Here is a 17,917-nt window from a genome sequence, read left to right as displayed (position 1 = left end):
TTAAAGCCCTCTCTACAGCCCTAGTTATATGATCCGCCAGGACTCTAGTCCCAGCACTGGCCAAGTGAAGTCCGTCCCAACGGAACAGCTCCCTCCTGCCCCAGTACTGGTGCCAGTGTCCCAGGAAGCAAAACCCATTTCTCCCACACCAGTCTTTGAGCCACGCATTTAACTCTCTAATTTTATTTGTCCTAGCCAAATTCGCTCGTGGCTCAGGTAAGGATTATTACCCTTGTGGTTCTGCTTTTTAATTTGGCCCCTAGCTGCTCAAACTCCCTCAGCAGAACCTCCTTTCTTGTCCTATCTATGTCGTTGGTACCAACATGGACCACGACTACTGGATCCTCCCCTTCCCACTCCAAGTTTCTCTCCAGTCCAGAGGAGATGTCCTTAACCCTGGCACCGGGCAGGCAACACAGCCTTCGGGACTCTCGCTCTCGGCTGCAAAGAACTCTATCTATCCCCCTAACGATACTATCCCCTACCACTACAACATTTCTTTTAACTCCCCCGACTTGAATGGCCCCCCGCTCCACGGTGCTGTGGCCAGGTTGCTCATCCTCCCCGCGGTCCTTGTTCCCATCCTCACAGGGAGTAAGAGCCTCGAACCTGTTGGACAAGTGCAAGGGCTGCGGCTCCTCCAACACTACCTCCTGGATCCCTGTACCTGCCTCAGTGCATAATTTCTGCATTGGCCTCCTTTGCAGTCCAACCCATACAGTCATCACTCTCTGTGTAAAGTAATTAAATCCAAGCTTCTTGTTCACTCTCTCTTCTAGTTTGAGGTTAGGCCCTCTTGTTGTCGAATTTATGGGTATGTGAAGCATGGTGATGTTTGTACTCTTTAGAATCTTGAATACTTCATTAAGATCATTCCTAGGCCTTATCTTCTCCAATGTGAGCTTTTCAAGCAGGATTACTGGATCGTGAATGGGAACCCAGACTTCCACACCACCCACCCCACCCCAGCTCAGATGCATAAAAGCCAATTATACTGCCACTACTGTGTTCCAGTTCAGATCAGCAAATGTAGCACAGACCAAGGATTGACTGTAGGACCTTCCTGATGTCTATGGCTCAATACCACACCAAATGGTGCATTCAGCCCTGAGCCATCAGGGTAGTGCTTCACCGACTTTTGACTGCAAAAAAGAGAGGCCCACCTTGGTGTTAGATCCGTGCATCTTAATGTTGTGTCCTTCAATAATGAGACAACAGACTGCAGGGAACGATTCAACAGGTGTTTACTGAATGAGGGTTACTCTAGAACTAACTGTACCGATCACTTCTCAGGGTTTATATACAGGTGTGGTCACTGCCGGTACTACAGTATACAGGAGCTGTAAAAAGTAGTTCTCCCCTTAAAGGTACATACATTACAATTCCTCCCCTTTTAGATTAACAGTACCATAACACTCATTTAACAATTAAATATCAACTAATTACAATTAACACTTTTAACATGCAACATTAGCTGAAAATAGTCTATTTATAAATTCAGTCTTTGCGGAGGCTTCCTGATCCTTTCTGGATAGCGCCTTTCCCGAGTGTCTTGCTCTTGGTGCAGAGGCGATTCTGGCCCCCTGTCGTCGGTTGGTTCATCAGCTTCCGATGCTACTGTTTCTGTGGTAGATGCTACCTCTACGTTGGGTTCATCACCAGGTACGTATGGGCGAGGCATGGGGTTGACTTGTTCCTGTGACTCTAGGATCTGGTCAGCATGGCGTCTCACGATGCTCTCCCCAACGTCCACTGTGTACATTAGTGGGCCCTGCCGTGTGCATATCGTTCCTGGCTGCCATTTTTCTGTTCGGTAGTCGCGGGCCAAGACTGGTTGCCCTACATTGAAGCTCCTTGTTGGCTTCTCATGGATGTGCTGGAATTGCTTACTCTCAACATCTCTTCGTACGTTTGGTCTGAGCAAATCCAGGCAAGATCTTAACCTTCGGTTAAAGAACATCATGGCTGGGGCCTGGTTGGTGACTGCATGTGTCGCATTCCGGTAGGCGAACAGGAAATTGTCCACCTTGTGCTGCAGCGGAATGTTGTCATTGTACATAGCCTTTATTGCCTTCTTAAAGGTTTGTACGAACCTCTCAGCCAATCCATTTGTGGCTGGGTGATACGGGGCGGATGTGTAATGCCTTACCCCATTCCTTTTCATAAATCTTCGAAACTCTTCGGACACAAACTGTGGTCCGTTATCAGAGCAAATCTGCTCTGGCAAGCCGTTCCTGGCAAAAATGGTCCGTAGGACTGCAGTAGTTTTCTCCGTGGTGGTGGAGGACATTTTGATCACCTCAGGCCATTTTGAGTGCGCATCCACGGCTATTAAAAACATTGAGTCCATGAATGGACCAGCAAAATCAATATGCACCCGTTGCCATGGAGATGAGGGCCACTCCCATGGGTGTAGAGGGGCATGTGGTGGTGCATTTTGGACTTTCTGGCATCCTGAGCAGCTCTTTGTCAGGTCCTCGATTTGCTGATCGATCCCCGGCCACCACACATAAGCCCTAGCAAGGCTTTTCATTTTCACCCCTCCCAGATGACCTTCGTGAAGCTCATTGAGCACTCTTTCCCTTAACTTGGGTGGAATTACCACTCGGGATCCACACATCAAGGTCCCCTGGCATACTGACAGCTGTTCTCTTCTGGATGAGAATGCTGGCAACAGTGAGTCGCCATGTGCTGGCCATCCCTTCACCGTCAAATCATATACCCGAGACAGTGTCGGGTCATTTCTGGTCTCCTTCTCTATACCAGCGTTAGTTACTGGCAAGCATTCAATTATAGTCGAATGAAATATTTCGACAGGATCCAGTGCTGGTGCTTCCTCCGCAGTAGGCAGTGGCAGGCGTGATAGCCCATCAGCGTTTCCATGCTGTTTCGTGCCCTTATACTCGATTTCATATTGGTGCGCCCCTAGAAAAAGGGACCATCTTTGTAGCCGTTGCGCAGTCATCACCGGAACGCCCTTCTTTGGATTAAAGATGGAGACAAGTGGTTGGTGGTCAGTCAGCAAGGTGAACTTCTGCCCGTGCAGATAGTGATTGAACTTTTTCACTCCCCACACTAGGCTGAGGGCCTCCCTGTCAATCTGGGCGTAGTTACGCTCGGCTGAGGTTAGTGATCGTGACGCAAAGGCTATTGGCCTCTCTGACCTGTCCGAGAATTTGTGCGACAGCACCGCTCCAATGCCGTAGGGTGACGCATCACATGCCAACCGAATTGGTAATGCCGGGTTGTAATGGGCCAATACCTCTTTCAATGTGATTAGTGTTTTGCTCTTCTGGAAAGCTCGTCTACATTCATCACTCCACTTCCATGGCACCCCAGTTTGCAGTAGGGTGTTCAGTGGGTGTAGTATTGTGGACAAATTTTGCAAGAACTTATGGTAGTAGTTTACCAGCCCGAGGAACGACCTCAGTTGTGACACATTTTCCGGTGCTGGAGCCTTGACTACTGCCTCAATCTTCTCTGGGGACTTATGTAACCCCTCTTTATCAATAACGTGGCCACAATACGCGATCTGTTTTCTAAAAAACTCGCATTTGGGGCGGTTAGCTCGGAGCCCATATTCCTGCAATCTAGTGAGCACCTGCTCCAGGTTGGCAAGGTGATCACTGTCATTTTCGCCCGTGACCAGGATGTCGTCCAAATAACACTGGGTCCCTGGGATCCCTTGCAGGACTTGTTCCATTGCCCTCTGCCAAATAGCCGGAGCTGATGCTACCCCGAATACCAGCCGGTTGTACTGGTAGGGACCTTTATGGGTGTTGATTGTGAGGTATTTTATTGATGCTGCTTCTCCTACCTCCATTTGCAGATACGCCTGGGCCAGATCAATCTTAGTGAAGCGTTTCCCTCCAGATAGTGAGGCGAAAATATCTTCAATCCGCGGAAGTGGATATTGTACGGTGTGAAGGACCGGGTTCACTGTTACCTTTAAGTCCCCACAGATGCGAACCTTCCTTGGTTCCCCAGGCGTGCTGCTCAATGACTTTTTCATCACAGGGACGATGGGTGTAGCCCACTCGCTCCAGTCTACCTTGGACAGTACACCTGAACGTTCCAGACTCTCCAGCTCTGCTTCGACGGCTGGGCGGATCGCATAAGGTACCGACCGGTCTGGCATTAAAACATTTTGGGCTTGCGTTTTCCTCTATTTTAATCATCACTGTCATGCCTTTTAGTGTTCCGAGTCCTTGCTGGAACACTTCTTTCGCGTCAGTTAGGATCTTTGACAGTCGCCCAGGTGTGACGTCGTCATCCTTTTTGTCAGCCACAGTCAGTGCCTGTATGGAATGCCAATCTAGCTGTATCTTCCGGATCCATTCACGTCCTAGTAGTGGTGGTGCTCCATCTGGCAATACATATAGGTCCATTTTTGGTGTTTCCTTGCCGTTATATATAACGTTCACCCTTATTTTTCCTTTGGGGTAGACTTTTTGCCCCGTGTACGTCTTCAAGACGATCTTTGTATCTGTCAAGGGTATATGTGAGAATAGCCGCTTGTAGTCCCTTCGGTTTATGACTGTTAGGGCTGATCCTGTGTCCAATTCCATTTTCACTTGGACTCCTGCTATCTTGAGCGTGACCCAGATGGTTTGGTGATCCTCCATTTTGATCACATTATGTAGTTTCAGACAACCCAGCTCCTTGCTTCTGGAGTCTGTATCACTCTTCTGTTCGTCTGAACTACTCTCCGTCACCTTATGTACCACCTTGTACTTCTCCTGTGGAGATTTCTTGCTGCTGGTTTTCTTCCCCGACCTGCAGACTCTTGCTATGTGTCCTACTTTTCCACACTGCACAGTTTGTCCTTGAACCAGCAATCATTATGGTCGTGTGTTGTTCTGCCGCAGCGATAGCACTTCACTGTTCCGTATGACATTTCATTTGTGCCATATTCTTGCGGTCTCCGTTGTATCTCTGCAGCGCCCCGTGCTGCTGCTTCGTGTGATACTGCAATGCTGAAAGCCTTGTCCAGCGTAAGATCCTTTTCTGATAGAAGCCGTTTCTGGGTTCCTTCACTTTGAAGCCCACACACAAACTTGTCCCTTAAAGTATCTGCTAGTTCCATTCCAAACTGGCAGTGTTTCGATAGCTTGCGCAGTTCTGTTAAATACTCAGCATTACTTTCATCTTTATTCTGGTTCCTTTTCTGAAACTTAAATCTTTCTGCTATCAGCAGCGGTGTGGGGTTTAAGTGGTCCTGTAGGATTGACACTATGTTTTCAAAATCCTTTTCTACTGGGATCTCTGGGGTTACTAGATTTCGTAGTAAGCCATACGTTTTTGCACCCATTGAATTCAACAATACCAGCGCTTTCTTGTCATCTGGCACTTCATTCGCCTTGCAGTATACTTCTATGCGTTCGACATATGTCGTCCAATCTTCGACTTCATTGTCGAACGCTGTGATACTGCCACTCTTCGGCATTTTTGGGTGTGGTTAGACTGGCTTAAAATGGCGTCTTCCACGCTTTCCTTTCTTCCCCGCTGCGGCTTAAAATGGCGTCTCCCGCGCTGCTGCCAACGCCGCTCTCGGCGGTCCTCGTGGCAAATGGCGATGCCCTGTGGGTTTCGTGCGCTGCTCCTGCGCTGCTGCCAACGCCGCTCCCTGCGGTTCTCGTGGCAATGGCAGCGCCTCGTGTTTTCCTGCGCGCCTCTCTTCCCCCGTTGACGCTGCTCGGCCCTTGAACACCGGCTGCACTCTGCTCTCTCTCGCCTCTCTCCCCCGTTGACGCTGCTCGGTCCTGAACACCGGCTGCACCCTGTGCACTCGGCCCTCTCTCTCTCCCCCGTCGACGCTGCTCGGCCTTTTTCTGTGCCGCTCGGTCGGGCTCTAGCCCGTTGCTGCCCGGGAAGGGTCTGCGCAGTACCTGTTGCCAGCCTGTTTCGCTGGACCACCGTGACTGGAAAGCCAAGCCTGGCTTTCGACAACCTCCCCTGCGATGCTCAAATCTCCGCTGGATGACTGGGCGGTTGCCAGTGGTCGACGCCCATGGTTCTGGACTCGACCTTCTTCCACTGTTCTCCAGGAGCGAATCCCTGGGAGGTGATGCAGAGTTGCAGGTAGGTTCGAAACTGCGTCGTCGCCAATGTTATGTCCGTGTATCTTAATGTTGTGTCCTTCAATAATCAGACAACAGACTGCAGGGAACGATTCAACAGGTGTTTACTGAATGAGGGTTACTCTAGAACTAACTGTACAGATCACTACTCAGGGTTTATATACAGGTGTGGTCACTGCCGGTACTACAGTATACAGGAGCTGTAAAAAGTAGTTCTCTCCCTTAATAAGGTATATATTACATTACATACATTACACAGTTTGTGTTAAAGGAGCTGACCTCAGATGATAATAGGGGGGCTATAATTGGTCTCCACACCACTCAGCTACAGAGGGAGTTGCCATCTGCTGGCTGCTGCTGATTGTATTCCACTGGTGTTTACCCAACAAAGCAAGAGTGAGAGGGGCACCTTCTCCCCTTCTGTCTTTTGATGGTAAATAATAGCTTGGGAGTGGGGGCGCAAATTGCCTGCCCAATTTTGTATCCATTTGTGCTAAACACGATCCCTTAATGTCCGAGTGCAAAGGAGGGAAATCCACCCCTTTTGTGTTCAGCCAAGTTCTTTGCATGTCTACTCATCCTAGCAATCAGCAGTACCATGCAGAGCAAGCTCGGAAATTCCCTCCCTTAACCTCTCCACCTCTCTTCCTTTAAGTAATTACTTAAAACCAACTTCTTTGGCCAAGATTTTGGTCACCTGTGCCAACGTCTCTTTATGTGGCTCGGTGTCAAATTTTGTCTGCTAGCAGTCTTGTGGAGTGCCTTGGGGTGTTTTTGCGAAGTTAAAGGCGCTAAATAAATGCAAGCTGCTGTTGATGAGCCAGATATTTGTCCAGTTCCTGTTTGAATTGAATTGCCATGTAAAAAGTAGTTCTCCCCTTAAAGGTACATACATTACACTTGGGATAATCTCACTCTCTTTTTCTGCAGCTTTTTACAGCTGGTTTGCCCTCACTTAAGGTTCTCCTTTAGCATGCAACAAGGTGCAGGCAGGAGATCTGCTCTTAGACTTCCACTGGTGATTTTGCCAGTAGGACATACTGACCTGGACGACTCATTTTGGGGTTTTTTCCCTCCCAGTGGGGAAATGCCAGGCCTCCATTTGCCATCTACCCTTGATAGTATCAGAAGCTTGAATCTCATCAAGCTATGCCACCATAATGCCATTAGGCCTCACCTTAATCCAGGGCAAAGAGTTTGTAGTTGAAGCAAAAGTTGAAAGACACAGTTTAAACCACAGAAAATAACTCTTCCTTGCATTCGTACATTATTCTGCTATACTGGCTTTGTCAGTGGGTTGGTTGTTCTGTTTGGAATTCCATTATTTTGAATGTCTTGAACTCCTTTGAAAAAGCTGAGTTTTTAACTGTTAAAATACACATCTTGTTTTGCATAAAATGTATTCTCCAATAAAACCTTTTGTTGTAAACATCCCATCAGGATAATTCATTGAGATGTAGAATATTTTTTAATTGTCAGAATAAGCTAAAAATGAATCTGGTTTAATTTATTAAAACTTTGACATTAGAACCTCCCTTCAGTACTGAAATACTTATTACAATAAGCTATTGAAAACTCTGAAGTTAAGACGAAGATTACTTCTACTGACCTTCTTTTGTATTCAACTAGTTCGCTGTTCAGGTGAATGGCTCCTCCAATCAGATGCGAGTTTACTCCCAGTTCAGCCAACCCTACCAATCAGCAATACCGTACACTTTCCAGGTACATCATCTTTCACGCTCTATATCAAATACCCTGGGTAGATTATTGTTTGGGCGGAACGCAGAAGGTAAATGTGGTTGGGAAGATTGCAGGCCAGTAATAGAACCCACCTGTATTTCCTTCAATTCACTTCAATGAAAGGAAAATCCTGTGGCTTCTGTAAGGCCCAATGAAATACTTTTGAAGTGTAGTCACTTTTTTGTCGGCAAATTCAGAAGCTCATTTATATGAGGCACACAGCAAGGTCCAACAATGACAATGAGATGAAAGACTAGTTATTCTATTTTTGTGGCATTGGTTGAAGAATGAATAAGTGGCCAGGACACTGGAAGAGCTCTCTGCACTTCATAAAAGTTCATGGGGACTTTAATATTCACCTGAGCAGGAGGATGGGGCCTTGGTTTAACCTTTCACCTGAAAGACACTCCTGACGATGCAGTGTTTTCTCAGTGCTGCCCTGAAGGGTCAGCCTGGATTATATGTTCAGGTTCTGAAGTTGGGGTTGAACCCATGACCTTGTGACTCAGTGGCAGGACTAAGCCAAGCTGAAGCCAGTTTCAGCTCCCCGATTGCCACTACCGCTGAGATCAGCTAACTCAGTACAGGCAGGAAATTAAACCTTCCAGCCTGACTGGCTCAGTTACAAGCTTGCCTCACCAAGTGAGCCAACTTGGGAGCTCCAATTTTTAAAAGTATGTACTTATTTAAATCTCTTTTAATTTATCTCAGTCCCACAGCCTTAGCCATTAACTTTAAATGGTATGCATTTACTGTGCAGACTTATAAGAAGGATGACTGAGAACAAGTATAGTATTAGTCATTTTTTAAATGAGACACGTTATTGCTTATTTTGTTGGCCTTTTAGTCTATAAATGAATAGATGTTTGAGATAGCAATTGAGCAGAATATTTTGCAGATCAATTTGTAAATAACTTTTACGCCTATTAGTGTAGAAAACTAACAGGAGCTTGTGCCTTTAATATGCCTTGTTACAAATCTTTTTCAATTAATTTTCATTTGATTTAATTCTTGAAACATTCTCGATAAATACAGGCCTGTGCAACAGCAAAGAATTATGAAGCGACCAATTACAATGGCACATTCTACCTCCACTCCAATGGTAAAGATCTTATGTTAACGGAGTTTGATGTTGTGAATGAGAGTAAAAGGAATGTCCGAATGCTGGGTATTAAAGCTGCCCTGCACCAGAGCTTCCTGACTGGACCAGAGAACAGCCAATTTCAAATAACTGGGAAAGCTTATAATTCAAGGTAAAATATGTGTGGAGTGCGTTGCAGAAACTTTAATGCGCTTTGCATAATTTTATGTTTAAATATTTAGAACTGTAAGATGTGCCAATGTTTAAAGAGTTTGACGTTAAGTGATACTAACACCAGTGCTTAAAAATGTAGGGCCCAATGTTTAGGAAATATGATTTTTAGGTGCAACTTTTCTTAAGGGCAATTCCCAATGCAAACCTTGAACTTTTGCATTCTTGTTGAAATCTGTTTCAAGTAATATGCCAGTTGCATCTTGCCTATTAACACAACATGCCAATCTTGACAAACGTAAGTGAATAAAATTTGGAAAAATCTTGACATAGGTCAGAGCCAAGGCTCAGAAATGGCGGTGACATTTTTCTTTTCTTTAGAGCCTCTACCTGCCAAAGAAAAGTTTGTTAATTATTTATTATGGCAACTTCATGAAAGGTGTTGCAAATCATTTCTATACTCACTGCCCCGGTTTAAAGATTTCTGCAGATCCTTTTTTTTTATACAGGCAGGTGTTAAATGTTCTAGTTTTGTAACGTTATTTACCTGTGACTGATGGGACTAACACAGCATTGTTGCCTGACTTTAGATATTTGCTGGTTTCCAGTCTGCAGTTGGACGAGAAAGCTTTTGAGGTAGATGTGATGGGATTAAAAGAGTACCAAGAAGGTTTGGTCATATCATTGACTGGTACTGTCCAGCACAATATGAATAATGGACAGACAATCCCACAATTCCTGCACGTGGATGCAACCTTAAAACAACAAAACAATACCAATGAAGGTAATTTCTCAGCAATTGTTTAAAATATTTATTAATTTCCTGACGGTTCTCCCCTTTTGACCTATATGTTTGTACATCAGACTATGCAGATGGTTTTCCTGTAATTTTACATATCAAACATTGGTTGCAATGTTCCACCTCTGACATCATATATACACTGTGCATTATTACCTATACTGGTGTCACCTGCATAGCAATACATTATAACAAAGGGAAATAAGATTATCTTGTGCCTATATAGCGACCTCCGTATATAACCAACATCATCTTGCTATGGGTAAAGCCTCATATGTGCTTGTTCATTCTTTGTGGAAATTTGATAAGGTTTCTGCATGGTCTCCCTAACTACCTATATAAATGATTACAGAAACTCTACATAGAGTAACAATACACAAACACCAAAAGAAAAACTAACCTTTGTCAGTCAAAATGGTGAGTTAGTGATGGTTGTTATTTTAGTAATAAATATTAATTCCTCTTGTTCAGAAGTTTTGGGAAAACCAAGGCCTTTATTTTTGTTCCTGGCCATAAAATCTGTTGCCTTTCCACTGACTCCATCCCTTATCTGGCCATCTGCTAAGGCTGAATCAGCCTTTGTAAAATCTTGGTATCCGGTTCAACTCAGATCTGAGATTCCAACCCCACACCCTATCCATCATTAGGACTATATACTTCTACCACCACCATGTTGCCTACCTTCACCCCTATCTTACCCTGCGGCCTTATCCATGGTTTTGTCATCTCCACACTCGATTTTTCCAATCTCTCTCTTGCTGCCTCCCATCCTCTATCCTCCATAAACTTCAGCTTTTTCAAACTCCACTGCCTGTGTCCTGCACTGCACAAAGTACCGCTCGCCCTTGCAGACCTACATTGCTTTCCTGATCCCCAATACATCCAATTCAAAATACTCGCCCTCGTCTTCAAATCTCTCCAAGGCCTTGTCCCACCCTGACTCTGACAACTATTGTCAGCCTTACATCCCATCCCACAATCTTCCGTCCTGTGATTCTGGAATTTTGTGCATTCTTCCTCTCTCTGTCCCACCAGCTACCTCGACCCCTCTCTCTTGAACTGCCTTCACCTCTCTGCATCTCTCTCCACCTTTAAAAACATTCTCAAAACCCATATTTTCAATCATGCTTTCAGTCACTTCTCCTAACTGTCACATCATGGCTGCTCCTTTATTTCTTTTATATACTTTTTCCATGTTTAAGGTGCTATATGAATGCACAATGTTGTTGGACTAGATGCACTGCTAATGGTGAAGTGTGTAGCTTGTGATCCTGTTAGCTGTGGTGTTTCTGATGCGTTCTTTGGTAAAGCAAGTGTTTGTAAAGATGAGTGGCTAGTTTATAGGGAGCTGGGGACCACTGAACTGTAAGAAAGAGTGGTTCTTGGAAAAATAAGATGAAAATGACTGAGTTTAAGATAGAAATATTTTCACAAGTTCAGGATTTCATTAAATCATCACATTTCCATTGGTAGAATCTGCTGATAAAATTTGAATTTGATCAACCCAGCTAGGCTACACTCAGCAATCCCATGCTCCCCGGAGGAGCCCTGCTTGAAGAAGATGATGGTTTGGAGGCTACAAAACTGTAGTGGCCAATTCTCTGAACCTAGAGCAGCTCTCTGCTGGGAATGTAAGATGGATGAATTTACCCTTTTATTCCCAAATATATTAACAGTATTTACTAAGAAATAACCAGAGCTGATGCATATTTAGAAGATGACCAATACTGCCTATCCCCATTGGTCTGAACATTCAATGTAATGCACAGTTTAAAACTGTGAGGTTGACAGGTTGCTGTGGGGCTGTTGAGCTACTACAAAACAAAGGAACTGCCCAAAATAATTAGCATGTGGGGCATTACTTGTTTAGAGATTAATTTGACAATTCTAAACAAGTTACTTGTTCATTATATGTGAATGGTTAGAGTTTCACTAAACCAAATATAAAATGTATAAACAATGACATTATGCAATAGGATCCACTAAATATATAACGAGCAAGGAGCATGATATTATACAAGTAATTATTGGTAGGTTTATGCACTACAGATGTAGAGGAGAAATCCTTGTTAGTTGTAGGCTTATATTTGTTGTGCTATTCAAAGAAAGACTTGCATTTATATAGCGCCTTTCACGACCACCGGACGTCTCAAAGCGCATTACAGCCAATGAAGTACTTTTTGAAGTGTAGTCACTGTTGTAATGTGGGAAAGGCAGCAGCCAATTTGCACACAGCAAGCTCCCACAAACAGCAATGTGAAAAGGACCAGATAATCTGTTTTTGTTATGGTGGATGAGGGAGAAATATTGGCCAGGACACCGGGGATAACTTCCCTACTCTTCTTCGAAATAGTGCCATGGGATCTTTTACGTCCACCTGAGAGAGCAGACGGGGCCTCGGTTTAACGCCTCATCCGAAAGGCAGCACCTCTGACAGTGCAGCACTCCCTCAGCACTGCACTGGAGTGTCAGCCTAGCTTTATGTGCTCAAGTCCCTTGAACCCACAACCTTCTGACTCAAAGGCGAGTGTGCTACCCACTGGGCCACAGCGGACACTGTAACTCATTCATATAGTGGGTAATTTTGACTCTGTGCAATAGTGTAAAACGGGTGATAGGGAATCGGCAGCTCGTTTTACATCTCAGCTGACTTTTATTTCCATTGACTTCACTCGCACATAGTCAAAATTACGCCCGCTGGTCCTAAAGTAAATTGAGGCCATGCATACTGCTGTAATTAACCACAAGCATCTAGATATATAAACAATTGGAATAAAATGAGGATTAGATTTTAAATAAAAGTTCAGACTAAAAAAGTAGATTGGTCTCAGTTTAGATGTTCTGCACAATTTGCATGGAGCCCATCACAACCTGTCAAACAGTGCCAGATTTGAGTGGACGCACATATGTAATCAATTACAAATGGGAATTTGGATAAGCTTCAAATTGTTTGTTTGTGTACAATTTTCTGGTAGAACAGAAAGTTCTTCCATTTTAAAGGAAATCCAGATTAATCCGGACAAGTAATTTGATTTGGATTGGCTCCCGTTTCTGGCTCTAATTTATTTTCCTATCTGATATTCAGTGAAATGTTTGTGGTAGTGGCATTTATTAAATCTCTAAGCATTAGTCTCACTTATATCACTTTGTTGTAATGTGAGTTCTCTTGTAAGTGATGTTTCAAAAACTCAGTGAGATATGGTAATCAAGATAGCTATGTCAGCTTGCCACGACTATCTTGATTACAGAGGGGTTATAGTTCGGAGGTTTGCTGGTTACTAAGGCGTTATGCGAACCCACAGGTGTGAAGGTGGCAGGTTCCTGTCCTGAAAGTGACAGATTGTGACCCCAGCAGACCCTGTGGCATTGGGCCATTAGAAACATTTTTTTTTTTTTTTTTTAAAGTGCCCCCTCTCCGGTCTTTAGGGACAACCCCATGATCCCAGCCTGGAACCCACCCCTCCTACCAAGAGGTCCGCTACGTCATCTGAGTCAACGTATCCATCTCCAAACCAATGCCGGGTCGCTTGGAGGCAGAGGAAGGAAGTTAACTCCCAGTGTCAGGGAGTCCCCGCCCTTGGCTCTATCTCCTCCACATCCATGACCTTGTTTGTGGTGGGTCACTCCCAAACAATACCACAGGAAGCTCCATTGTAAGTCCTATGACTGTCTGGAGCATTGTTCAAACAATGCATTTTCTGATTCAGAGGTGGGATTGCTACCAATAAGCCAAAAGCTCGCTCCTATAAAAGGATACTCCAATGTATGGTTGTGTAAAACTCTTAGGCCTAGAAATTCAGTTGTTAGCGCCAGCCGCTAGTGCCTTAGGAGGAGGAGAAGTGGGGCGCTAAGCGGCTAGCGCCCTGGCGCAGCACGATCTGCGCCTCTCGCGAACTTCACTCAAGATTTAGCGGCGGCGCAAAACCGCAGCGCCCGCTCAGCTGCGCGCGCAGATCCTGCCGTCATTTCATGGTGCAACGCCCTTGGTGTGCCCCGAACCGGAACTTCAGTGGCGCCGCCCTTCTGTGCACCTGGCGCCCCCAGCGACTGGTAGAGGGGAACGGTTCCCAGTCGCTGCGGGGTGTGGGGGGCGCTATTTAAAGGGGACTCCTCCTGCATTATAAGTGGCAGCCATTTTGTGCCAATCCTTCTGTGTGAGAGACGGATATTTGGAGAGAGACAAAGGGAGAGAGCTTTCTGCTTTGACTCAGCGCTCGCACAGGTACTCTGGCTTCAGGCCAGAGCTTTGCACTTGGATTTAACTTTCAGTGCCATAGCCTTGAGTCACCACATATAATGGGGGCTGCAATGGGTGGAAACATTGGGCTTCTCCATTGCATTCAAAGGGCTCAGAGACGCCGTGAGAGAGTGCCAGTCATGGCCAGATGGAGAACGGCCAACAGGCATCAGCACAGGAGGCCTTACCCACCCAGGGTATACCGCCAGCAGTTCTCATATCTGAACATGTCTGAGGAGCAGTGTGTTCGGAGGCTGCGATTCAGAAGGGAGGTGGTCACTGAGATCTGCCACCTGCTTCGCAGAGATCTTCAGCCACAGCTGAGGAGCAGGGTGTCTCTGTCGGTGGCAGTGAAGGTGACGGTGGCTCTCAACTTCTATGCCACCGGCTCCTTCCAATCCGCTACTGGGGACATTGCCAACATCTCCCAGTTCGCGGTACATTGCTGCATCCGCCAGGTGACCAATGCCCTTTTCAGAAGGCGACGTCAGTACATCTCCTTCCCATGACCCTGGACAAGCAGCAAGAGCATGCAATGGGATTTGGAAGAATAGCGGCCTTCTCCATGGTCCTGGGCGTAGAACTGATGAACCAGCAATGGTCAGGCCTTGCTTCAGGGCTGTAGTGTGCAGGGCGTGCCAGCCAAACAAATCGACCCTCCCCCTTTAAAAGCTGACCGACGCCAGCGTGTCTGCCTTCAATCAGCAACTCGCCACACCTGCGCTGCGCCCGCCCTCGGTGTTAGCGCCTCGATTCGCCGGCTTAGCGCCTTATGATAGTCGTGCATCGCCTGCTTTAGCGCAGCAGCAACCTCTTGGGGCGATGCAACTCAATTTCGGCGAAGGTGGCGCTAAGTTGCGCCGGGCGCTTAAAACCGGCAGCAAGGAGTGAGGCCCGACCACAGAGCCTGGACCTGGGTGAGCGCGGCAGAGCTTAAAACCGGCAGCAAGGAACGAGGCCCAATCACAGAGCCTGGACCTGGGTGAGAGCAGCATCAAGCGCGGCAGAGCTTAAAACCGGCAGCAAGGCGCGAGGCCCGACCACAGAGCCTGGACCTGGGTGAGAGCAGCATCGAGCGCGGCAGAGCTTATAACCGGCAGATTCAGCGAGGCCCGACCAATTCAGCAGCGGGGGACAGAGGTAAAAAGTAATCAAAGTGTGACGTCAGCAGGAAGCAGGTAAGTGATTGGGTGGTGAGTATTTATCTCTTTTTTTAAACTTTAACTCTGGTCTGGTTTATAGTTTCTAAGGTCTCTCTGGTGTAGCGGGGACTGTTGGTAAACTATTTAACTAGTGTAATTAGTGAGATTGATTGATTTAATTTAAACTCAATTAATTAAAGGGTAAGTCATGGCAGGACAGCCCGGCCCTGTGATCTGCTCCTCCTGCGATATGTGGGAACTCAGGGACACTTCCTGTGTCCCTGACAACTACATGTGCAGGAAGTGCATCCAGCTGCAGCTACTGACAGACCGCATTGCAGCACTGGAGCTGCGATTGGATGCATACTGGAGCGTTCACGATGCTCGGGACATGGTGAATAGCACGTTTAGGGAGTTGGACACACCACAGGTAGAGGTTGGACAGGAAGAAAGGGAACGGGTGACCAACAGGCAGAGTACTAGGCGCAGGCAGGTAGTGCAGGGGTCCCCTGTGGCCATCCCCCTCTCCAACAGATATACCACTTTGAGTACTGTTGGGGGAGATGGCTTATCAGAGGAAGGCAGCAGCAGCCAACTTCCTGGCACCAGGGGTGGCTCTGCTGCACAGAATGGGAGGAAAAAGAGTGGTAGAGCTATAATAATAGGGGATTCAATTGTAAGGGGAATAGATAGGCGTTTCTGCGGCCGCAAACGAGACTCCAGGATGGTGTGTTGCCTCCCTGGTGCAAGGGTCAAGGATGTCTCCGAGCGGCTGCAGAACATCTTGGAAGGGGAGGGTGAACAGCCAGTTGTCGTGGTGCATATACGCACCAACGATATAGGTAAAAAGCGGGATGAGGTCCTAAAAGCAGAATATAGGGAGTTAGGAGGTAAATTAAAAAACAGGACCTCAAAGGTAGTAATCTCAGGATTGCTACCAGTGCCATGTGCTAGTCAGAGTAGAAATAGAAGGATACTTCAGATGAATACGTGCCTAGAGGAATGGTGCCAGGGGGAGGGATTCAAGTTCCTGGGGCATTGGAACCGGTTCTGGGGGAGGTGGGACCAGTTCAAACCGGACAGTCTGCACCTGCGCAGGGCTGGAACCGATGTCCTAGGGGGAGTGTTTGCTAGTGCTGTGGGGGAGGGTTTAAACTAAAATGGAAGGGGGTTGGGAACCTGAGCAGGGAGACAGAGGAAAGGGAAACAAGGATAAAAGCAAAAGATAGGAAGGAGAAAAACAAAAGTGGCAGTCAGAGAAATCAACGGTTTAAATCAAACGTGGCCACAGTAAATAATAATTCTAACAGGTCTAAGAGCGTTAAAAAAACAAGCCTGAAGGCTTTGTGTCTTAATGCGAGGAGCATTTGTAATAAGGTGGATAATTGGCAGCACAAATAGAGGTAAACGAATATGATTTGGTTGGGATTACAGAAACGTGGCTCAAGGATTGCCAAGGCTGGGAACTCAACATCCAGGGGTATTCGATATTCAGGAAAGATAGGCAAAAAGGAAATGGGTAGCATTACTGGTTAAAGAAGGGATTAACACAATTGTAATGAAGGATATTAGCTCTGATGATGTGGAATCTGTATGGGTAGAATTGAGAAATACTAAGGGGAAAAAAACATTGGTGGGAGTGGTATATAGACCTCCAAACAGTAAGGCGGAGGTTGGGGATGGTATTAAAAGGGAAATTAAAGAAGCGTGCAATAAGGGCACAGCAGTCATCATGGGTGACTTTAATCTACATATAGATTGGGCTAACCAAATTACTAACAATACTGTGGAGGAGGAATTCCTGGGGTGTTTACGGGATGGTTTCCTGGACCAATATGTCGAGGAACCAACCAGAGATCAGGCCATCTTAGACTGGGTATTATGTAACGAGAAAGGATTAATTAGCAATCTTGTACGAGGCCCCTTGGGTCGGAGCGATCATAATATGATCGAATTCTTCATTAAGATGGAGAATGAAGTAGTTGACTCAGAAACTAGGGTCCTCAACTTAAATAAAGGAAACTACGATGGTCTGAGGAGCGAGTTGGGTAGGATTGATTGGGCAATGGCACTCAAAGGGTTGACGGTGGATAGGCAATGGCAAACATTCAAAGACCGAATGGATGAACTACAGAATTTGTTCATCCCAGTTTGGCATAAAAATAAAACAAAAAAGGTGACTCAACCGTGGCTAACAAGGGAAATTAGGGATAGCATAAGATCCAAGGAGAGGACATACAAATTGGCCAGAAAAAGCAATAATCCTGAGGATTGGGAGCAGTTTAGGATTCAACAAAGGAGGACAAAGGGATTAATTAAGAAAGGGAAAATAGAATATGAGAGTAAGCTTTCAGGGAACATAAAAACTGACTGTAAAAGCTTTTATAGATATGTGAAGAGAAAAAGATTGGTGAAGTCAAGCGTAGGTCCCTTGCAGTCAGAATCGGGGGAATTTATAATGGGGAACAAAGAAATGGCAGACCAACTAAATACATATTTTGGTTCTGTCTTCGCAAAGGAGGACACAAATAACCTCCCAGAAATACCGGGGAACATAGGGTCTGATGAAAGGGAGGAACTGAAATAAATCAGTATTTGTAGGGAAATGGCGTTAGGAAAATTGATGGGACTGAAGGCCGATAAATCCCCAGGTCCTGATAATCTACA

At 45.9% G+C, this 17,917-nt stretch overlaps 1 protein-coding gene across 1 annotated transcript in view; it reads left to right on the top strand.

The window, feature by feature from the left end:
* The window catches only part of apoltp (apolipoprotein lipid transfer particle homolog), a 433,926-nt gene that overhangs the window by 266,823 nt on the left and 149,186 nt on the right, over window positions 1-17,917 (top strand). The window contains exons 36-38 of the mRNA XM_086000433.1: window positions 7,710-7,802; window positions 8,856-9,073; window positions 9,663-9,856. Of these exons, the coding sequence (XP_085856559.1) occupies window positions 7,710-7,802; window positions 8,856-9,073; window positions 9,663-9,856 (505 nt within the window). The remainder of the gene's footprint in view (window positions 1-7,709; window positions 7,803-8,855; window positions 9,074-9,662; window positions 9,857-17,917) is intronic.

The sequence above is a fragment of the Somniosus microcephalus genome, chromosome 11 (assembly GCF_052327205.1).
Source record: "Somniosus microcephalus isolate GS21.2 chromosome 11, FLI_Smic_1.0, whole genome shotgun sequence".
NCBI lineage: Eukaryota > Metazoa > Chordata > Chondrichthyes > Squaliformes > Somniosidae > Somniosus > Somniosus microcephalus.
This window is presented reverse-complemented; position numbering and strand designations above follow the sequence as displayed.